Here is a 24,677-nt window from a genome sequence, read left to right as displayed (position 1 = left end):
TCACAAAACTGCAGAGATACTGTAGTCGCTAATATGGGAAAAGAAACATTTTGAAAAGTAGCGAACATTTTTATCAATTTACTTTCAAAATCTCTATTAATTAGAGAATATGCTATAGCTCTAATTTTAAAAATAATAGTTTTCAAAAAATTGAAACACAGCTGCTGCTTTAACATCAGGTACTGAGCAATTTGGAGTGTCCCTCCCTACCCCCCTTTAAGCTTACTATTCCACATCACAAGTACTGCTAACCTAGAGTTGTTAACAAACCTGGTGGTCTCCAATTAACCTGAGACTTGACTGAGAGATTCACCAGATATTTGCCTGACTCACCATACTAACAAGAGAACTTTGAATCAAATACTCTACTACTGTGAGGGGTAGGAAACAGTTAAGCAACAGAGGAATAACTAAGAAATTAGAATTAGAAAAAGGACTTAGATACTGCTATATTCAAATTTCATAAACATCCATACTCAAAAGTAACCTAAAGGCCTGACCAGGCGGTGGCGCAGTGGATAAAGCGTTGGACTGGGATGCAGAGGACCCAGGTTCGAGACCCCGAGGTCGCCAGATTGAGCACGGGCTCATCTGGTTTGAGCAAAAAGCCCACCAGCTTGAACCCAAGATTGCTGGCTCCAGCAAGGGGTTACTCGGTCTGCTGAAGGCCCACGGTCAAGGCACATATGAGAAAGCAATCAATGAACAACTAAGGTGTTGCAACGCGCAATGAAAAACTAATGATTGATGCTTCTCATCTCTCGCCGTTCCTGTCTGTCTGTCCCTGTCTATCCCTCTCTCTCTCTGAAAAAACAAAAACAAACAAAAAAGTAACCTAAAGACTTTCTACTATGATACCAGAAATTTCATAATTGATAAATGGCTATGTAATCAATAATCAATGATATTTATAAATAATTATTTCTATCACACATTTTCAAATGTTTCAGGAAGTCTGTCATATATGTACACATTTATTTATAAACATGTTTTCACAGCCCACTCTCACTGGAAACAAAAACAAAAATGAAGCAAAGCAAAGCAAAACAAAAAAGTAGCCTTCCAGAATGTAATGTCAAATGTGAAAGTAATGGTCGGGGAGAAAATGCATCACACAATTAACATAATATAGCAAATCTATGCTCTACTAAAAATAATGATCTGATTTTTAGAACTGCCTATTGCAGCTTAGCACTTCAATTATATGGGGGGGGGGGGGGGATAGGAAAGTAAAGCCAAATAGTATAGAGAAGACATTTAATAAAGTATTTTTAAAAACTTTTGTAACATGATGTTTAACCAAGTAATTAATCAAAATAATAGGTTTTGAGAAAACTTTTCTTATAATAAAGGAAATACCTTAAAACCTTAGATTTCCACCTACTTAAGGCTACACTTGTTTTATGAAGATTTACTAGGCTTAGAAAAACCTTTAGTATGTTAAATTTTGGTACAATTTTCCAGGAAAACACTGGCTACATGTTATATATGTGAAAACCAGACATATTTTTAAATGCCTCAGAAGTATCAAACAATTAGCTTTTAGGAAATCTAAAGGCCCTGGCTGGTTGGCTCAGCAGTAGAGTGTTGGGCCAGCACGTGGAAGTCTCGGGTTCAATTCCCGGTCAGGTTACACAGAAGTGACCATCTGCTTCTCCACCCCACCCCTTTCCCCTTCTCTCTCTCTCTCTCTCTCTCTCTCTCTCTTCCCCTCATGCTGCCATGGTTTGAATGGTTTGAGCAAGTTGGCCCCAGACACTGAGAATAGCTCCAGGGCCTCACCTCAGGCATAGAAATAGCTCAGTTTCCAAGCAATCGAGCAGGGACCCCTGATGGGCAGAGCATCACCCTGTAGGGCGCATGTGGGAGCCTGTCTTTCTGCCTCCCGGCCTCTCCACCTCTCACTTAATAAAAAAAAAAAGGAAATCTAAAGACATTAGACATTTAAACTAGATGTTTCATGGGTTACCTTAGCAGTAGTCTAATCAGGTTCTTAGATAACATATAATTACCTGTGTTTATTTCCTCTGCAATTTCCAAATCTTCTATTTGAATTCTATGATCTAACATCTCTATAAAATGGTCTCTGATTTCTTCAGGTGACTCATCACCAAATTTATAATCACATAACATTACTGAGGATCCCGGAACAGGGACAAACACCCGGTGAGGAAGGATGTGAAACTCTTTTTTGGAATCTAAAAGAAGAAACATTATCAATATTTAGATAGTTTTGTCACCGGTATCAGTGATATATATTTTATAAGTATATAAAAAGTATCATACATCAACAGAAATAAAACCTAAAAGTTATTTTCATTTTCTAATTAACCTGGTATAAAACTGCTCATACTAAAGCCTGCTGTACCTTAATACCCCTGGCTTCTCTGCAAGGGAACTAGATGATACTCTTATGAAACATAAACTTATCACTGCCTTCAATCTGAGGAGGTTATTGATTATATATTCTTGTATTATCTACCCTCCTGTGTAAGAATACCCAGGAGAGAATTCTGTCTCTGATCCCAAGAATTGTTATTTTTGTTGTTCCTTTTTTTTCACTTTACAAGTACTAAATTTTATAAATAAGTTTCCCTTTTCATGCAAGTTTGGAGCCAAATTAGTATCCATTTATACCAATTGTATAGAATACAACAGCATGCATTTTTGTAAATGTATGTACAAAATAATCTCACCACTGACTTCATCTTATAAGATGCTAGTAGCACCTTATATCAAGCATATGTAATGACATCAAGATAGATATTCTGTATATTAACCTCACTACCAATTTCATCTTGCTTTGTTTTTATTTTCCCTTTTCCTCATTTCCCAATTTCTAACATCCTCTCTGGCCCACATAAACACAATTATTGTTTGGTTCAACACCATGATTATAATGAACTATCAACAAAGATTAAGATCTTGTGCATAGAATGACTTCTTTCAGTGATGGATATAATTTATTTATTTATTTATTTTTTGTGGCCTTTTGTGACTGGCTTATTGCACTTAGCATGTTTTTTTTTAATTAATTAATTTTAATGGGGTGACATTGATAAATCAGGGTACATATGTTCAGAGAAAACATCTCCACATTATTTTGACATTTGATTATGTTGCATACCCCTCACCCAAAATCAAATTGTCTTCTGTCACCTTCTATCTGGTTTAATTTGAGCCCCTCCTCTCCCCCAACCCCCTCCCTCTCCTTCCTCCCCCAGTGATGGATATAATTTAAAAAGCTACCAATGTACAAATCACATAGAAAAGTAGGGCTCAAACTTTAACAGTAACCTATTTACTAACCAAGAAACTACTGGTAACTTTATATAACTACAAACAGAAAACAAAGGATGCCTGTCAGGAGAAATGCAATGACTTAAATTATGTGTTCCTGTCATATTCTGTTTATAACCATTCTGCTTTCATATGAGAATTGGAAAAACAATTTTACTTTGACCAGACTGCCGCCTAGCTGTAAGATTATATTACTGCAATTTGTATTGTAGCATATAAATTGTCCACACACTGACATTAGGAATATATTTATATTATTTGGGGCCACAGTTTCTTGGAACAGATTAATTTCTATACCAGGGGTCCCCAAACTACAGCCGCGGGCCACATGCGGCCCCCTGAGTCCATTTATCCGGCCCCCGCCGCACTTCCGGAAGGGGCACCTCTTTCATTGGTGGTCAGTGAGAGGAGCATAGTTCCCATTGAAATACTGGTCAGTTTGTTGATTTAAATTTACTTGTTCTTTATTTTAAATATTGTATTTGCTCCCATTTTGTTTTTTTACTTTAAAATAAGATTTGTGCAGTGTGCATAGGGATTTGTTCATAGTTTTTTTTTTATAGTCCGGCCCTCCAACGGTCTGAGGGACAGTGAACTGGCCCCCTGTGTAAAAAGTTTGGGGACCCCTGTTCTATGCTTTCAACGATGGCTATAATGTGTATCTGTAATTAGTATGTAAAACTTAAAAAAAGATTTCAACTGCACTCATTCTAGCTTTGCCTACAAAAGAGATAAATATGCTTGCTATAAATCAAATGTTAAAGAATTGGTTGCAATGAACTTAAAGTACTCATTAAAAAATAAAAAGCTTTATAATTTTCAAATTAAAAAGTTAAATTAGCTATTTATTATCTAAAAAAAAAGACCAAGTTTTCTAGTTGGTCTGAGGTTAAAAATAGGAGGAAGGATCTTTTAAAAAAAGACACATCTTTAAAAATATTCTAAAAAATAGTCCTTTAGGAATATTCCCATGCTAGAATATCTAGTTCAATATTCTTTGAATAAGTTTAAAACAGAAAAAAATTTAGGCCAATATGATAAGAATTGGGTTTCTGCTGATTAATAGATTCCTATGTCATACTGAAGATTATAGCAATTTTTTATAAAATAGATGATATCTGAGCTGACTCTTAAAAGATAAGTATGTGTCTTCATGGGGCTGCATGCAGCCCCATGTTCATTGCAGCATTGTTCACAGTGGCCAGGACATGGAAACAACCAAAAAGCCCGTCAATAGATGACTGGATAAAGAAGATGTGGCACATATACACTATGGAATACTACTCAGCCATAAGAAATGATGACATCGGATCATTTACAGCAAAATGGTGGGATCTTGATAACATTATATGAAGTGAAATAAGTAAATCAGAAAAAAACAGGAACTGCATTATTCCATACGTAGGTGGGACATAAAAGTGAAACTAAGAGACATTGATAAGAGTGTGGTGGTTACGAGGGGAGGGGGGAAAGGGAGAGGGAAAGGGGGAGGGGCACAAAGAAAACTAGATAGAAGATGACAGAGGACAATCTGACTTTGGGTGATGGGTATGCAACATAATTGAAAGACAAGATAACCTGGACTTGTTATCTTAGAATATATATATCCTGATTTATTAATGTTGCCCCATTAAAAAAATAAAATTATTAAAAAAAAAAAAGATAAGTAGCCACTTGTCTGAAGGGATGAAAAATGCCATCCAGCAAGTAGAACCATAACCACAGCCAAGAGGACTGGGAATGTTCTGAGAGAACAAGCAATATAAATGGACATGGATGTAGGAATAGAAGAAAGTAAGAGATTTCAAAATTGACCTCAGTTTTCACAGGGAGTAGGTCATTTACTGACAGTAAGTTGGACAGGACTGAAAGGAGGCGGACAGAATAATAAAGATCTGAAATACTTTAAGATCTCTTTTTACTTAAGTAAAAAGAGTTCTTATGATTTTCTTACTGTTGTTGAGATATTAAGTTCCTTCATCTGGATAGCCATAATCCAAAGACTATATTTACTTTAAAATAAGGAATGTAGGCCCTGGCCAGGTAGCTCAGTTATTTAGAGTCAACCCAAATATGCCAAGGTTGCAAGTGATGTTTCTCTCTCTCTAAATTAAAATCTGAATGGTAGGAAGGTGAAGACGAATGTATTGTTTTAAAAGGCATACTCAATGTTAAAATTGTCTTTCTGAATAATTATTTTTAACACAAATTACTAAATGGTAAACTGTGTTTCACAAAATATATAATATAAATAGTTATAATAGGTTATGACACCATGACCCAGACTTTTTTAATCTAAAAAGTCTGTTAGAGTACACAAAAAATTTGGTGAGAATAAGATATCAATTCACATATACCAAAAATTAATGCCTATTAACAATCTATTACATAACACTCAACACTAATAAATTTGATTATGAATAAATTCTTTCAAAAAAACTAAAATAAATATTTAAAGAATTAATTTTAAAATGTTAACATAGTTTTTCAGTCTGGCAGAAATTTTTTTAAAAATCTTCCCAGAAATGTTAAATGTTGACAGGTTTGCTGTTGTAAGGTGTTCACAAGCGCTTATTGGTACAACTGAAAACTTTCATTTAATAGAAAAATGTAAAAGAGAACACATTGTTATTAAAGACAGATATAGGTAGTTATATAGGCGACATATCTATTATATCTTGATGTCCTCTTGAACACAGGCAATAAAAATACTTAATTTTATACTCATAACTTTTTTTTCTGGAATGTCATTCAAGAGCAGATCCTCAAATAGTATTTCACAACGATCAGCCACTGTATTCAATATATCTCTCTTCACTGCCTAAAAAAGCAAGACAGAACAAATCACAGTAAGAAATAAAACCTGTTACTTTAGATCTGTATTATTTCATTACCAAAAAAGCCTCCCTTATGTGTTTTCCCTATATAATCATATCCACTAACAGAAATGATACATCATTTCTTTTTAAATGTCTACTTAACTTAACATGCTTATTAACAAATGAATAGTTTAAAGCAAACTTACCTACCTAATCTAAATAATAAAACCAAACAGCAAATGCAACTTTGCAGCTAAACAAGAACGCTAGAGCTCTGAACTAGAAAATGTGTAATATGACAAGTGCCAGTAGTCCTTTTTAAAGTTTCTGAATCATATAGATTACAGAACACCACCTAATAATTCTTTCAATGAATATTTTTCCTGTTATTTAAAAAGTCCAATTCCCTTAGAAGAAATAATTTCCAATGTACTATGGAGCACTTAATCAACATGTATAATCCTGAGGCCAACGACTTGGTACAGTTGTACTGCCCAACCAATTGGGCCTCTATTAGTTAAAATTAATAATTATGAAATCAGAGATAGAATAAAATAACACTTTGGGATTTTTGAGCAGTTACATAACACACTGTATTCTTCATGTGCCAGCTGCCTCTTCTGTACCTGCACAGCGTCTTTGACCTTGGGTTTACTGCTGTGAAGATACGCTCTGCATTTCACAGTGCCCTTCAGGTTCACAGAGCCGCTGCAGATCTGGACGGTGGCTGTGGACCTGTGGTCTGAATTCAGGAGCTGAAAGACAAAAATCACTGTAAGTTCTCATAGCCAACATTATATTAACTATATAAACTACATTCATAACCATATGAAATATTTAAACATTACAGAGGCCATTTCATAAAGAAGAAATTTTTGACTGAACCAAATGGTTGAAAATATTCTCCATAAATTATTAAAATGCCTTCATATTTCTTCTTATAAGTTATATTATTTTCTGTGTATTTTGAATATAGTCTGAAACTAAACACAACTATCTCTAAATTTTTTCTTACTGACATAACCATCCAAAGTACCAATATTCAAATCATTATATTCACTAAAATACATAGTATTTGCAGATTACCCAGATAAGTATTAGGATGAAAAGATATATAAAGAAGAGATGATCTAGCCGTGGCCGGTTGGTTCAGTGGTAAAGCATCAGCCTGGCATGTGGATGTCCCAGGTTTGATTCCTGGTCAGGACACACAGGAGAATCACCCATCTGCTTCTCCACCACACCCCCTCTCATTTCTCTCTCTTTCCTTCCATCCTGCAGCCATGACTCGATTGGAGAGAGTTGGCTCCAGGCGCTGAGAATGACTCCACGGCCTCCGACTAAGGTGCTAAAAAAAAAAATGGCTCCGGTTGCAACAAAGCAGCAGAGCAATGCCCCAGATGGGCAGAGCATCACCCCCTGGTGGGCTTATCAGATGTAAATGAATGAATGAATTAATTAATTTTAAAAATTAAAAAAAAGACGAGATTATTTAACAGGAGTTATATGGCATGCCATGTAAGATTTGCAAAAAAAATAACTGGAATGCAAAGCAGAATGTGAAAAATATGGTAAAATTATAAGGTACTCATTTATTTATATGCTTCCCACTCAAACCTTTCTGACTGAAGTAATGCAACCTGCTCCACAGCAGGAAAGAGCCAGTCCACTAGGCCTGTCAGGAATTGTATCAGCGCTCAGAGCGGTTATTTTCATCTCACCAGTCCCCTCTTTTTTAATCTAACGAGTGTTAGTGCATACTTGGTTCTGAGATGTGTCACACAGAGTTTTAACCTTAACAGTTCAGTAAGTGCCAAAACAAGAAGAGTTTTGAAACAATGACTGTACTACGAGGCCTATAACATCACAATGGAAATAAAAATGATTTTTTTAAAAATCCCCCAAATGGACCAAACAAGTATGTTCTAAATATGCCTGGAATAAATCATTCAACAATAGGTCAATCCTGAAGAACAAAAGCAAATCATGCAACTTGTGAACAGTGCTAATCGTATGTGTGCAATAAAGAACAATCAGGAAGTGGTGGGACTGACTACAACCAAAATAAAAGAGCAGCTTAGCACTGCAAAGATACATCAACACAACTTGACAGAGGCTGAGGGGGAGGAAGGCAGCACCAAGCACTTAGAGACTATGTATTATATATTGATCATGTTCAAGTTTCCAGCTGGCTGAACAGTGGGATGATTGACAAAAATATACTACACTATATATAAAAGATCACAAAAATTAACTCATGATTATTTGTGATATTATCTTCCACTTTTCTCTCTGTATTTCCATTTACGAATCTCCCACTGCAAATTTATATCACTAAACTAAGGTCACATAAGCATAACTAGTAAAAAGCATGTAGGTAAAGAAATAGCATAAACAAAGGATATTTCTAAAAAATAAAATAAGCCTGACCAGGCGGTGGCGCAGTGGATAGAGCGTTGGACTGGGATGTGGAAGGATCCAGGTTCGAGACCCCGAGGTTGCCAGCTTGAGCACAGGGTCATCTGGTGTGAGCAAAAAGCTCACCAGCTTGGATCCAAAGTCACTGACTCCAGCAAGGGGTTACTCAGTCTGCTCAAGGCCCACAGTCAAGGCACATATGAGAAAGCAATCAATGAACAACTAAGGTGTCACAACGAAAAACTGATGATTGATGCTTCTCATCTCTCTCTGTTCCTGTCTGTCTGTCCCTATCTATTCCTCTCTCTGATTCTCGCTCTGTCTCTGAAATAAATAAATAAATAAATAAATACATAAATAAATAAAATAAAAAGGAAAACAAAAGATTAAAAATACTTTTAAATTATTGAGATGAGAAATTAAGAACATATGTTGAGTGGCACAAATCCAACGACAATTTAGTGCTCCTCTATTGTTGCTAAACACAGAATGAAAAGAAGAAATTAAACTATCCTCATAAATCTATTTTATTAAGTTAAGAGAATACAGAAATACTAATAATATTTGTTTCAATATTTCTAGTATAATATTGAAATTAAAACTTTTCTAAAAATGTGTGTGTACATTTTACCATTTTCAAGGAAAATTTCAGGCAGGATTAAAATCAAAAGCATGCATACTTTTAGGAATAATTAGTGTCTTTAACTTCTTATTCTTCAAGACACCCAATTTACAATTTCTGAAAAAATGTGTAACTTACAACCACCATACAAAAATATAAAAACTGCTAATACAGTGTGATTTTTATGAAATCAGAGGAGTGTGCAGCTAATTCAACTTAAGTGTATGACAACTCTTACTACATCTGTACACACATCTTTTACTTTTAAGTTAGGAATTATAACTGTGCTTGTAAAATATACAACCCAAAATATTACACACATACATATGTGTGTATGTGTGAATGTACGTATGTACAAATACCTACATTTAAATGCTGTCAGCTTTATGTTAAAATTTTAATGGTCTTGAGCCAAGAGGGCCAAATCAGTTTTATCATAATAATTTTTCTTGGGAGTAACTTTCCTAGAACTGGATGTTTTTTACATTCTCGTCTATCTCTAAAATTCTTAGACTCTATGGCCCTGGCCGGTTGGTTGGCTCAGTGGTGGAGCATCGGCCTTGCATGCAGGAGTCCTGGGTTTGATTCCCGGCCAGGGCACACAAGAGAAGTGCCCATCTGCTTCTCCACCACTCCCCTTCTCCTTCCTCTCTGTCTCTCTCTTCCCCTCCCACAGCCAAGGCTCCACTGGAGCAAAGTTGGCCGGGGCACTGAGGATGGCTCTGTGGCCTCTGCCTCAGGCGTTAGGATGGCTCTGGTTGTGACAGAGCAAAGCCCCAGATGGGCAGAGCATCGCCCCCTGGTGGGCATGCCGGGTGGATCCCGGTTGGGCGCATGTGGGAGTCTGTCTCCCCGTTTCCAACTTCAGAAAAATACAAAATAAATAAATAAATAAATAAATAAAATAAAATTCTTAGACTCTCTAATTATCAGCATGAAAAACTTTCATTAAGGTTATTCTTAAAAATAACATTTTAGATAAGTGGGATTTTAAAATACTTACCAATGGTGTTAGCATTCTAACATCAAAAGAATGACTAATTGCTTGAGCATTTCCTCTAGATTTTTTCTGAAAAAAAAAATTTAAAATAGATTATTGAGATTGGAATGGAATGTAAAAGACAATTTAAAAACTATCTGACACATACTAAGTAACCTCGAGGAAAAAGTCTTAATATTTGTTTTATTTAAGCTTTTTCTAAAGACATGTAATTTATGTATTCTATAGCAATCCGTGTACACTGTTAAAAGCCGTGATTGCCTCTTTTATTCCCTAAAGCGAGGATTGGAAAACCATGGTACGCGGGTCAAATCCAAACTACCACCAGCCTTTATAAATAAAGTTTTACTGGAACACAGCCTGCCACGACCATCCATTTACATGTTATTGGTGGCTGCTTTCATGCTACAACATAAGAGCAGAGTAACTGTAACAGTCACCAAACGGCCCTCAAAGTCTAAAATATTTACCTTTCGGTTTTTTACATCAAGTTTCCCTACCCTTGCCCTGAAAGAAGAGATCACCAAAGTGTCTCTTTGGATCAAAGCTATTTTAGAAGCCCTTATAAGGGGCTTAAAATGGTGAGACTTAGTCTTCAAATTGCTCTCAGGGCAGGATTCCAATTATTTCTGAAATAACCTCCCATGATTTTCTGAAGAAAAACATCTGATCTTTACTTTAAAAGACCTTAAAAATAAGAAGTAGATGAAAACTGTTTTCATGAAGGAAAAGACCAAAGAACTAAAAGTCGTCTTTTATTTTTCCTTAACACAATTTCATAAGTAAGATTATTTTTTGTAACTCACCTGTCCTTCTAGTAGGTCACAATCTTCAGCTTTAACTTGTCCATTAATCAAATAAACACCATTTTCTATTTGCTTGGCCCAGCGTGTAAGTCCATTCTTAGAAGAAACACAACAGGGATATCTTTCAGACATGATACCATCTCAAATACACTCCCTAGAGTTGACTCTTTCCACCTCATTCTCTGAAGCAGTAAAAAACTCTAAGTATCAGTCTTATGAACAACAAAAAAAGTACATCCCCAAATTTTGGCACCTTACTCATACTTAATAATAGTTTTTCTAGTCTTTATCCCAAACTACCATTCATAAGAGGAGGCTTAATAACGACAGGACCACAGTCAAATAAATTCAGTAATTCCCATTATCTTTTAAAAATGTAAAAAAAGAGAAAGAGCCTCAAATATATATAACAGTATTAAGGAGGAAAAAACAAGCAACCTCCATTTGCCTCCTTCAATAGAAATGAGATATAAACAAAAGATACAGAAATTTTTAAAAAGGACTGAAAAAGGGAAAACAAAACTAAAGATCAAGAGAAAGCAAAAAGACCCAACAGTGTATCTTCTTACATAACTATATTTTACAATGTACATAATTATGTTAATTAATAAATATTTATGGAGCACCCATTATACTAAATATATAAGTATTATGACATTGTCCTACCACTAAATTTGTACTCAGTGGTAATTAGTTACCCCTAACAACATCATATTAGAATGCAATTTTTGAGGATAATAAAACAAATGGCAACAAAATAAAAGCAGATTGCCTATTTAGCAATCACTACAGAAAATTCATTTTCCCCTGATACCTTTGTATTTTTCTCCAGAGGATAGCCGACAGAAGTCGCAGACAGTGGGATGTGAATATTAACATGAACTGTACACTTGAGAGAAGGCCATGAAGTTGATAGTCCACTTTGATACTTCCAATCCGCTGGTTTTGCTGAACTCTTCAGCAGTGGGAAAGGGGGGAAAACATACAACATGTGATTTAGGTCATCGTCTGTACAACCTAATAACTCATATGACATGATAGCAAACATATTTGGCCAAATTCTTTCATCAAAGAGCAATAGGTTACAACTAAATAAAAATAAAGCATGCATTTAAGTTTAGTAACTTTCAGAACACTGAACTGGGCAGCCCCTCCCCCAGCAGTTGGCTGGGAAAGGATCAGAAAGTCCATGTTTAGAATTCTGACAATCCTCTAGTTCTCATCTGAAGCTTCTGACATGAATCACATCATCACTGAGTGACTACTAGGTGCCAGACTTTCCCCTTTCTGTCCATTCCTTGCCAACAGAATTCTGCAGTTACTTTTTCACACTGCTTTTAAACACTTTAGTAAAATGTTACTATGGATTCGGCTGAGTATAAGTAGCATGATTAGTGGGCAAGATAGCTATAAGAGTCCCACATGCTTTTACTATCAGCCTCTCAAATATAATATTCTACACACATAAACAAATACACTAAACACATAAATAAGGCAAGTGGAGCTTAATAAAAATTTTAACAATTAAAAAAAATTTTCCTTGTCTGTAATGAAATTAACCCTTCAAAATAAAAAACTATATGTGGTTTTGGACATCAATAGGAGGAGATAGCATTGAAAATTATTAAAACTAAATAAAGAACTGAGTTTTATTTTTAAAACTGTTTGCAACACAGAAAACTCTTTAAAGAGCCATTTTCCTTACCTTTGGATCGTGGATATCATAAGTTCGACAAAGTATTCTTTACTGATTAAGGATAGAAATGACCCAAAAAAGAAGTGATTCTTGAAAATCAAAAGACTAAAAATAAAGTGTAAGCATTAAAAATTTTTACAAAATCATACTTTACACATTTAAAGATATATGTGTGTGCACATACACACACAAATTGCTCTATGTTGTGGTGCTTTAAACTATTTCTTAATGCTTATAAATCCTGCTAATCACAATAAGTAAAATAAGAGCAAACTTTTCCCCAAATTCCCGGTATAACAAGTAGGAGTGCTGCTTTGGATGGAGTTAAGACTAAGAATCTACTGGGTCAAGGGGCCTGTACATGAAACTTTCTAGTTAAATAGCCAAAGAAATTAAAAGGCCAGCTTCTGAACTGAGTCTTTGCAAATCCTAATTCACTGGGCCCTTGCATCGCTTCACTCCCTTGCAAGGCTGTCTGTCTCTTACTTGGGAGGCATTCTCACCCTGGCAAGATGCAGAGGAAAGATGTTAAGGAGGCCCTATGATTGGCATTTAGTGTCACCTGATCTTGGCTAAAGACATAAAAATAACTTGTATGTCCTAACTGTTCAGCTTAGTGCACCTGCACTTTGAATTAAACATTTTACCAATAGCAACTGGAGATGAAAATTTAATATAATAAAAACATGACTCTGCCTAAGCTGTTAGTTGCGGCATCTACCTCTGCAGGGGACCTACTGTGTTGGGGCAGATGGTTGGTAAACAGCTCCCAATCTCCAGTCCCTTGCCATGTCTCCCAAACTCTCTGCAACCCCGAGACATGATTAACATTATTGCTATTATTACGATTGCCAGTATTACTTATGTGTTACTTACAGAGAAACTTACAAACTATGCCTATTTTTAGAATAATGATTTAAATAAATGTTGGGGGGGAAACTTGCAGAAACAGTATTTTGATAACATACACTTTCAAGACATAAACACCTAAATAAAAGATACTTTTTTGTAGAAGAGCAAATATGAAGTGTTACTCGATCTGAGACTTCATCCTCTATGAAATTCCACAGTCTCTTTTTATTCATAGCTTTTTCTGCAGCAAATACTAGCTGAAACAGAAGAAAACATACATCAACTGAATGCAAAATGAGAAAAGAAAAGTGAGTATGGAAAAAAACAATTATGTTTTCAAGCCCCCATTGAGGTTTAAAATTCTATGATTCTACCTACTTTTTTGTAAAGAAGAAAGAAACTGATTATTAACCATTTGGGTTTCATTTACTTGACAGTTGGTTTTTAAATAGAAAAATATAACCCATCATCAGTAAGAATCAACTGGACATAAGAAATTCATTTTGGGCAACTAACATTTAAGTGAAATACAGACTAAAGACTGTGCCTTAATTAAACTATAAAAATAGAGCATGTCATTCATTTGTCATTTCTTATTTAAATATCACAAAATATTAAGGGCAATACATAAGGATACATAAAATATAGCAGTAATGTAAAAGTGAAAAATATCAGAAGTAGCCACACATATTTATGTCAGAAATAAGAATTATAAAAGTGCATCTTTGATATGGAAAAAGGAGTCATAAATTTGGCTCTAAGCTTTCTCACAATAATGTGCACAAAGAAATCTAATCTGTTACCTAATTCACATGGTCCACGAAGCTGAAAACAACTGATTAAAAGAGGCACAACTTTCTTCATAATGATATTTAATAATGACCTTTTGTGAAACACTGGCAAGTTCTATCAAGTCCTTTCATACAGTGTCCTCAATGCTGCCAATGGAAACAAAGTTAGATTATTCAAACTTAGTCCTTTCTAACGTGTCCTGGGCCCCTTCAGAACAGAGATACAAAAGCAAAAGGAAAGAGGGCCTCGCTGTATCCCCCTTCCACTGAGCCCACACTCTCCCCCATTCACCCAGTCCCACCACAAAAGGGGCACGACCTATGCTATTAAATACATAGAGATTTAGATCATATTCCAAAATGCTAAGGAGACTGAGTAACTATGAAATATGTATTTATTTAAAACAAAAAAGGAGGCAGAAGGTTGAATAATTTGCCAGGGGAGGAAAATAACTCCATTTTCTTCCGACTCCCTTAGGTACAAATATCAAGTTTGACGGTGAGACATTTGACAGCACAGGTTATAAAACTGTGAGACTCTGTACCATGGAATTCTTAGCTGCACATTTTTTAGTAGAAAAAGATTTGGGGTGATTCTGTGGGGTTTTGCGCTTCCCAGGAATATGGAGTCCCCCTCTCTCTTGGGGTGGGAAATAACTTTTTCAAGGTTCACTGGGATCTTAAATACGAAGAGATATAAAAGCTGGCTGCAGAGTTTGCATTACGTTTTCAAGGGAAACAGTTTGTAAACCTTCACATTCATCTCTATATCCAGTTCACTGATGGAGGAATAAAACAAAAAACAGAATTCATGATACACACTCTGTCCAGGAATAAGGACTAAGTATCTGATTATTGTTCCTTTATGTTTTACTCTCATAATACTGAGAGAATTAAGCAGGTGAAAAATCACAAGACCTATGAATTTCACATTATAACAATAACTTGGAAGTGAATGGAAGGTCTAGCTAGCAGAATATGCTATTGTGTGACAAAAAAGTTAAATCATTATAGCTTGTTTCATAATAGTAAAATGAAAGAATATTTTAAGATGTGTAACTCTGATTGAAAATATAAATATTGACATTTATTACACACAGCATACCAAGTAATTGGGTGGAAAAGCTATTTCATCATAATCTCAACATAAAGATTTATGGAAGAGTAATCTAAATATGCTTAGGTCATTGTATATGTGTATCATCAATTAAAATAAGATATAACTTTGACACATTAAGAACGTTTAGATTTCAGACTTACCCTGCGCAGGGTGTTTTGAAAATCATTCCCTACTTCTAGAGTTGTAATAATAAATACTCCAAGAACTAAAAGTCCTCCAGGTAGCATTCTGGATACCTAGAAATAGAAACATAGTATTAACTAACAGAACATCTGGTGCTATATACAATCTTTGTGTTTGAGAAGCTAAATATTAAATCAGAAAATAACTACTTATCGCCAACTTTATGCATAGCATTGAGGCAGAAGTGTTGAAACACTGGTTAAAATACTGAGAAATGGATAATGACTAGGGGTCATCATGTATACAATCTTCCTAGAGTATCCTGAACTTTTACCCTAAAATTACCTTAGAAATAAAAAACAATTTAATAGTAAAACCCATTAGCTACATAAACAAACCCCTTTTTCTCATGAGATCAAAGACTGAAATTTCTTGAATTTTTTCTTTTCTTTTTTTTAGAGAGAGAGACAGACAGACAGAAAGGAAGAGAGGGGGCGAGGAGACAGATGAGAGGCATCAACTTGTAGTTGCTTCACTTTAGTTGTTTATTGATTGCTCCTCATACTCTTCTTAAATTTTTTCAACGACTTCTGCTATCAGCTAAATACTAATTTCGCCTGTTATTTCAGAATCAAAAACCTGGCTAATCTGATACTCAGGGCCTCCCTCATCTGACACCACTTTCTCTGAAATATTCAAATACCCACCAGTCAAGAACTTTTCTGTTCTCCATATGCACACACAGCTTCTTACTCTGCACCTTGACTCGGCCTGCTCCCCCAGGCTGAGCTGACTTGTTCTTATACTTTCGGTACCTTACTAGTTCATCTGGGAAACCCTTAAGGGAAGAAATAATTCAGAACTACCTCTGTATCCCTTTAATATTAGCAGAATACCAGAACCTGAAATTTGAGAGGGAGTCTGACTTGAAAATCCACTGTTCCCTATTGTCTAGGCTTACCTCAATTTTTGAAATCTACTTACTAATATAATTGAGCATTTATGCCATTTCTCATTTTTCTTTACTCTAAAATAATATTGGTTAAAAATCCTAGCAAGTCTTTCTGTGTTTATTGGATTATTTATGATAAATCTCTTGAGGTGGATTACTAGTTTAAGAAGGTATGCATATTTTTAAAGTTTTTGATACATACTACCTGTTTGTCTTCCATATTTTCCTTCACATGACTGTAGCTACTTCTTTATACCAAATAATTTCTTTCTACCATCTATACTCAGAGATAAGCGTGCTTTGGTTATCTCTTGTATAGTTAATATATGCACAAACTGATCACAAGGTTAAGTCTTCAGAAAATTAGATACCATAGTATAATATATTGGTGTAGTATCTGCTGGTGGTTCCCTCTGACTTCAAAAATTCTCTTTACTATAGTAACACAAGCTTGATGTACAAAGAATCAAGTTCATATTTAGCATGAGGCACCTGCATACTTTTTTAAAATCACCAACATAAAATGAACCATTTCTTTCTAGAGGCAAAGAATGTAAATTTATTTTGCTACATAAATTTTATGTTTCTGTATGTGTCTACACATATATTTATATATAAAATATATCTCTAAAAATAAAATAAAATAAAAATCTCTCTCTATATATATTAAATGTACATATACATACTCACACATACATAAACTCTTGGGAAATTTAAATTTAAACTAATACTTTTATTAGAACATGGTATTTCATATTTCTTAAATTTTTTTATAACTACATACCACCCCTCCCATTACAAACACATACAGATAAACGTGTGTAAAAGATTTAAAGTTGATTGGAGAAGAAAACAATTCTTTTACCTTATTCTAACATTCTTTATTAGATGACCTAATCCATTCAATAACTAGTTTTAAGTAAATTTAAACATCATTTCCTTTTCCACCCCCAAATCTGTTTCCTGCTCTTGTAACAGCAACACCATCTTCCTAGAAACCCAGACTAAAAACCTCAGTAATTTCTATCTCCTCTTTTGCAATATCTCTCCACTCCCCAACTACTTGGTCACTAAATCATCTTGATACTAGCTCTTTCTTTGAAATGTTTGGCTAGAACTTTTAGCTTACTACTTTAGTTTATTCATGGATTCATTTATCCAATATTTTGGAGTTTACCTTATACACCACGAAATTACTGTGCTTGGCACTAAGAATATAGGCATAAACAAAACAGACATTACCACTGTTCCTCATGAAGCTGAGTCTAGACTCATATTATCTTTTTTTGGACTATTGCTATAACTGTATTTTTTCTGTTCTGTCTCCAGTCTCTCTATTCTCCATTTATACTATACTAAGGCATTAAACTTATTTTCTGAATTACTGACAGACCAATCATATTAATTCCTTCTCAAAACGGGGAGCTCTGAAAGTCTACCACAGAGGTATCGTCTACCAAACAAACCCCTCACTTCTTAGGGTGGCACTCCAAAACCATCCATAACTGGCCCTTTACAGCCTTATCTCTAACTCCATTCTCTTATATATACCCTGTTTCAATCATACCAAATCGCACGCTACTCTTCTAACAAATCTTTCAGGCCTTGGGGTCAGTTAGGCATTCCATGCTTTGGGCACTCAATTTATTCTCTGGCTTTTACTGGCAAAGTCCTGTTCATCTTTCAAGTAGAGAGCCTTCTATGAAGCTGTCTGAATCCAGCCACTGGCAGGTATTTAATCACCCTCCTCTATATTCCTGCAACACTTTGCTATTTTCATCTCATTCCTCTTATTACTGGTTTGAGTAATGTCTTTCACTTTTGTTAAAATGTATATAATTCTAAGAATATATATATATTTTAAATTTAACCATTGTTTTATTGTCTCAGTGCCTAGGTTAAGACTTTAAAACAATGCGACTAGAAACTATATTATCAATAACTAGTATTATTATAAAGTAAGGAAAAATTGGAAATAAGCTAAATGACCAGAGTAGGAGATAAGTTAAAAAATATGATGGATAAAAATTAACAATAGAAAAGCATGGCATATAAGATAAAAAAGTGAGACTGGGCCCTGGCCGGTTGGCTCAGCGGTAGAGCGCCGGCCTAGCGTGCGGAGGACCCGGGTTCGATTCCCGGCCAGGGCACACAGGAGAAGCACCCATTTGCTTCTCCACCCCTCCGCCGCACCTTCCTCTCTGTCTCTCTCTTCCCCTCCTGCAGTCAAGGCTCCATTGGAGCAGGGATGGCCCGGGAGCTGGGGATGGCTCTGTGGCCTCTGCCTCAGGCGCTAGAGTGGCTCTGGTCACAACATGGCGACGCCCGGGATGGGCAGAGCATCGCCCCCTGGTGGGCAGAGCGTCGCCCCTGGTGGGCGTGCCGGGTGGATCCCGGTCGGGCGCATGCGGGAGTCTGTCTGACTGTCTCTCCCTGTTTCCAGCTTCAGAAAAAAAAAAAAAAAGTGAGACTGCCTGGGTTGAAATCCCAGTTTCACTACTTATGCTGTTATCTTGGGTTTCAAGTAAGAAAATGCAAGTTGTAAAAACTTAAGAGTGAGTACTCTGAAATCCTAGTCTAGTCTGAGGATAAAGTGTTTTTATTCTGCCTGTCAATAAACACAAACTTAACTATGTAAGGATAAAATTATGATACCTGGTTAGCATGTTCTGAGGCCCATTCTTCATCCAAATTATCCAACTTATCTTTGGGATGTTTGAGGTTCTCATTTTTTTCCTCTTTGGGTGGTGTTCTAGTGGCAAGAATCACATAATCCTTTTGTGAAGAACACTTAAAAACAAATCAGAAAAGCTTATTAGTGATATCAGACTAAGGAATGTAAAGTCTTATGACATGCAAAAAGAGTAGCATTTATTTTATTTTATTTTTTTATTTTTTTCTGAAGCTGGAAACAGGGAGAGACAGTCAGACAGACTCCCACATGCGCCCGACCGAGATCCACCCGGCACGCCCACCATGGGGCGACGCTCTGCCCACCAGGAGGCGATGCTCTGCCCATCCTGGGCATCGCCATGTTGTGACCAGAGCCACTCTAGCGCCTGAGGCAGATGCCACAGAGCCATCCCCAGCGCCCGGGCCATCTTTGCTCCAATGGAGCCTTGGCTGCGGGAGGGGAAGAGAGAGACAGAGAGGAAGGCGCGGCGGAGGGGTGGAGAAGCAAATGGGCGCTTCTCCTGTGTGCCCTGGCCGGGAATCGAACCCGGGTCCTCAGCACGCTAGGCCGACGCTCTACCACTGAGCCAACCGGCCAGGGCAAGAGTAGCATTTATAACAGCTTAGGTTGTTAATATCTATATTATAATGGAATCTACAGAAAAACCAATTTTCATGAAGAACCTTACAATACTTTCCTCACATGTTCTCTTTTAATATATCTGATATTAGCTCTTATTTATTTGACATTCAGATGTGAATTATATCGTGGTCACTGAAAAACAGTTTACTGGGTAAGTAAATGACTGCATTTAAACAAAAAGATAATAAATATGTTTGGTCAGTTCTCTGGTTATTATACTTACTTCTAGATAATTTGAACAGATTGGGTGGTTCAGTAAAATAAAGCAACAAATGCCCATACACATCTGACTTTCATTGAAATGACAACAGTAACTAAATAGTAAAAAGAAAACAAACAATACAAAGAAATGACAATAGCCCTGGCGGGTTGGCTCAGTGGCAGCACATTGCCCTGGCATGTGGATGTCCCGGGTTTGATTCTGGGCCAGGGCACACAGGAGAACCGCTCATCTGCTTCTCCACCCCTCCTCCCACCTCTCTCTATTCTCCTCCTCTCCTGCAGCCATGGCTCAATTGGAATGAGTTGGCCCCAGGAATTGAGGATGGCTCCATGACCTCTGCCTCAGGCACTAAAACATGGCTCTGGTTGCAACAGAGCAAGGGCCCCAGATGGGCAAAGCACCGCCCCCTAGTGGGCTTGCTGGGTGGATCCTGGTTGGGGCACATACGGGAGTCTGTTTCTGCCTCCCCTCCTCTCACTAAAAGAAAAAATAGAAATGACAATAGTGTGGGATTTGTACACGTGTGTCCACAGAAGAACAACGGGATACAGAATTAATGTGATATCAGATTTATGTTCCTCAGTTTTGGTACTACAGTAGTCAAAGGTGGGAAATCCAATAATAAACTTAGGGAACATTGAATAGCTCAGCCTTGGTACAGTGGAAGTTTCCTATGAAGAAAGAATAAAAATGAGGCTGATAATACAATCTAGGATGGTTTCATACTCAGACATGACCTGAAATTCCCATCATTAGTGTCATCCTGGACCAGAAAATAAAGAAAGAGAAAATATTTCTACAAAGGTTATTTCCAAAAACTTACATTCAAATGTATGATACATAGGAAAAGGTTTGGTGCTGATTAGAAAGCTCTTCCTTCTCTTAAAATCTATGACTTTGAAAAGAAAATGACCCTAAGGGTTCCTATAGACAAACCTGAGGGAAAGGAGAGAAAAGTGATGAACCCTGGAGTAAAGAGGAAAAAGAAACACGTAGAAGAGTGAAGCGGAAGGAATGAAAAGGCAGCAGGAAGAAAGACCGGCAGGAAGGTCCGAAAGTGTGGGAGACTTATGTGTAAGAAGCAGTCTGTGTGCAGTAAGGGAAGTCTGGAAGAGGGTATTTCTCACGACCTTTATCTTTAGTGATCCTATCTTTCTCTAAAATTTTTCTTCCCTTAAATTTTTAAAAAAATAATAGGAAGTAAGGCGGCAGTCTAATGAGAGGCCTCACAGGATGCTACTACCTGGTTGAGCAGTGCAGGGTCTGTCCTCTTGTCTTACAAGTTAAGGAATCAGATTGGTGACCATCAAGGGGTGTGACTACCTGAGTCCTCGGACAGTGCCTTCTTTAGAAGCAGGTAACACTGGGCATCGGATTGTAACAGGAAGTAGCTTGGGAATGTGGACAGAATCAGAACAAGGAAAGGTCCTTACGGAATTTGAATACTCTAAGGTCCCATGATAAGATATCCAGCAATAAAATGGTCACAATAGAGTTTTATTTGCTACTAAGCCTCAAAATCAAGTCCTTGGGCCATAGTGTACTTTCTCTTAAATAATGTTTAGATGGATAAAGGCAGTTTGTCTACGTAATTCTTTTTTTTTTTTTTTTTTTTTTTTTTTTGCTGTTGTTGCTTTGTACTGCTGACCAGTCCTCCTTGCTTATTCACAGTTTTTCTTCAATTATAATAATAAATCAGTTGGGGCTTATGCTTTTTAAAGAAACTGTTCAAATCTCTTCCATTTTGTGTTGATCTTTTTTTTGTGACAGATAGAGAAACAAAGAGAGGGACAGAAAGGGACAGACAGACAGGAAGGGAGAGAGATGAGAAACATCAGTTCTTTGTTGCAGCACCTGAGTTGTTCGTTGATTGCTTTCTCATATTTGCCTTGACCGGGGTGAAGGGGCTACAACAGACCGAGTGACCCCTTGCTCAAGCCAGTGACCTTGGGCTCAAACCAGTGACCCTGTGCTCAAACTGGTGAGCTTTCACTCAAGCCAGATGAGCCCACACTTAAGCTGGAGATCATGGGGTTTTGAACCGGGGTCCTCTGCATCGCAGTCCAATGCTCTATCCACTGTGCCACCACTTAGGACATTTTGTGTTGATTTTTAAGGCTTAACTCTATGAGGCAAACAGAATATGTCTGATTTTCAAATTCTCTTAACCGCTTCCCCAACCTCTCCAACGAATCAACATTTTAAAAAATAAGGTACTATACTATGTAACAAAATACATGACCACTGTTGCTAAGTCTGAGATAAGACACAGTACAATGGGAATAAAACTGTCAAAAGCTACTTCTGTAAAGAACTGAACAACCAGGAATTAATAAAGATCAGAAGACAGTATAAAACACCTTGAAAATACAAATAATGTGGTCAGTAAAAATTCTAATTTTGGAGTTTCCACAGCATAAAATATTTTTACATTGTCAAAAGACAGTGTGTTCTGACTTAAAGAAATCTGGGCCCTAGCCGGTTGGCTCAGTGGTAGAGCGTCGACCTGGCGTACAGGAGTCCCAGGTTCGATTCCCGGACAGGGCACACAGGAGAAGCGCCCATCTGTTTCTCCACCCCTCCCCCCTCCTTCCTCTCTGTCTCTCTCTTCCCTTCCCACAGCTGAGGCTCCATTGGAGCAAAGATGGCCCGGCGCTGAGGATGGCTCTGTGGCCTCTGCCTCAGGCACCAGAGTCGCTTTGGTCGCAACAGAGCGATGCCCCAGATGGGCAGAGCATCGCCCCCTGGTGGGTGTGCCAGGTGGATCCTGGTCGGGCGCATGCGGGAGTCTGTCTGACTGCCTCCCCGTTTCTGGCTTCGGAAAAATACAAAAAAAAAAAAGAAATCTGGACTAGGTTTGTCTTAACTGCTCCACCGTTTATCTCAAAAATCCACTTGGGCCTGACCAGGCAGTGGTGCAGTGGATAGAGCGTCAGACTGCGATGCAGAGGACCCAGGTTCGAGACCCCAAGGTCGCCAGCTTGAGTGCGGGCTCATCTGGCTTGAGCAAAGCTCACCAGCTTGGACCCAAGGTCACTGGCTCAAGCAAGGGGTTACTCGGTCTGTTGAAGGCCCATGGTCAAGGCACATATGAGAAAGCAATCAATGAACAACTAAGGTGTCGCAATGCGCAACGAAAAACTAATGATTGATGCTTATCATCTCTCCGTTCCTGTCTGTCTGTCCCTGTCTATCTCTCTCTCTGTCTCAGTAAAAAAAAAAAAAAAAATCCACTTGTTATTTACATCTTCATTCCATTTCTCCATCCCCTAACCCTGAGTTTATTGTTGAATAGCATATTTCAATTCTAAATAAACAGGTAATTTGTTCTGTCAATAAATACACCCTGAGAAATACATACCTGTCCTATTAAAAGTCCGGAGACAAAAGATTTTCCTTGGAGATCGAGGTTTGAAAGATACTGGCCAACAGTCTCTTCTACAATGTAGGTTCTTCCCATTATGAGAATTAATTCAATCTCCTAAATTATAAGAAAAAACATATAGTATTTTTAAGGAAAAATATATATATAACTTGCAATGTTTCCCTTATGGGGAAAGTAGAGAGAAATAAGTGGTACTACCTCAATGCTACCCTATGGCTTGCAATGACTGCTTATTAAAGACAGTTTTCTTATCTGCAAAGTTCAAATGTAGCTTCATAATTCTCAACACACTGCTGCAGTAAATGACTACTAATCAACCAGGGTTGATGTGAGAGATGAAACTTATTTCCAGACCCAGGAAAAGGGAAAGGCCAGAATTAGTCAACAAGCCGGTTTCTATTCCAGATGTCCTACTCTCTAGTTGTGTTATCTTTGATAATCTATTGCTGAGCTTCAGTATGCTCACTTCTCAAACACAAAATATAACTTCGCTTTGCTCACTGGGAGGTAGAAATAATCAAATGCATTTCCTCAGCAAGCATACTGTGAAGAACTACTACGTGCTACGTGCTAGAAATTGTACGTGGGATGGTGGCACAAAATAACATTTTATCTCTGCTTGTGAGTAACTCATAGTACAAGACCTACTGAAGTAGATTAACAGCAATGCAATAATAATAAACGTCTTTAGTTTCTGCTGAAACTAAGAAAGGTAATGTAACTTGCCCAAGTGACAAAGCTGGTAAGCGATAAAGGTGGGATTTAAACTCAGTCTGGATCTAGAATCCACGCCCTTAAATATTATGCTCATACTGAGGAATCATATTCTGTCTCTCTACTAAACCATTACTAAGGGTAACTCTTGACTGGGTGAGAACCAGTGCATCATTTTTACTGATTTGTTCTCCTTTGATTTGATTTTCAGTAGCTAAAAACCAAAGATGCTAACTAGAAGAGCTAGGCAGTAATGAATAAGCTCAAGGATTTCATGTGGAGTGTGGGAGACAAAAATGTAAAAAGATGATATTCAAAAATGATATAAAATAAATAAAAAAGACTGTAGGAATACAGTTGCAACATTTTGAATAGAGATAATGGTCATTTTGAGTTCTATAGAAAATTTCAATCTTAGTACAGCAAAGTCAAGGTAACTATAGATGTGCTGGGCTGCCTTATGACACCAGTAAACTGCCAGTCACAGTGATTTTGGATTAGCCAAAAGTAAAGCCCAGATAACTGGTTCCAGTTTGAAAT

The 24,677-nt window shown here is 37.0% G+C and overlaps 1 protein-coding gene across 2 annotated transcripts in view; it reads right to left on the bottom strand.

Annotated features, from left to right (window-relative positions):
- Positions 1 to 24,677, bottom strand: part of ODR4 (odr-4 GPCR localization factor homolog) — a 36,586-nt gene that overhangs the window by 9,909 nt on the left and 2,000 nt on the right. For both annotated transcript variants that reach the window (XM_066261357.1, XM_066261356.1), the window contains exons 2-12: positions 23,400 to 23,519; positions 19,155 to 19,289; positions 15,565 to 15,660; positions 13,664 to 13,770; positions 12,671 to 12,707; positions 11,780 to 11,920; positions 10,966 to 11,061; positions 10,163 to 10,228; positions 6,746 to 6,874; positions 6,033 to 6,121; positions 2,013 to 2,200 (exon numbers count right to left, since the gene is read on the bottom strand). In XM_066261357.1, coding sequence (XP_066117454.1) covers positions 2,013 to 2,200; positions 6,033 to 6,121; positions 6,746 to 6,874; positions 10,163 to 10,228; positions 10,966 to 11,061; positions 11,780 to 11,920; positions 12,671 to 12,707; positions 13,664 to 13,770; positions 15,565 to 15,660; positions 19,155 to 19,289; positions 23,400 to 23,498 — 1,183 coding nt within the window. In that variant the 5' untranslated portion in view covers positions 23,499 to 23,519. The remainder of the gene's footprint in view (positions 1 to 2,012; positions 2,201 to 6,032; positions 6,122 to 6,745; positions 6,875 to 10,162; positions 10,229 to 10,965; positions 11,062 to 11,779; positions 11,921 to 12,670; positions 12,708 to 13,663; positions 13,771 to 15,564; positions 15,661 to 19,154; positions 19,290 to 23,399; positions 23,520 to 24,677) is intronic.

This window comes from Saccopteryx bilineata, chromosome 2, assembly GCF_036850765.1.
Source record: "Saccopteryx bilineata isolate mSacBil1 chromosome 2, mSacBil1_pri_phased_curated, whole genome shotgun sequence".
Classification (NCBI taxonomy): Eukaryota; Metazoa; Chordata; class Mammalia; order Chiroptera; family Emballonuridae; genus Saccopteryx; species Saccopteryx bilineata.
The sequence above is the reverse complement of the archived record's forward strand: the minus strand, read 5'-3'. Positions and strand labels throughout refer to the sequence as shown.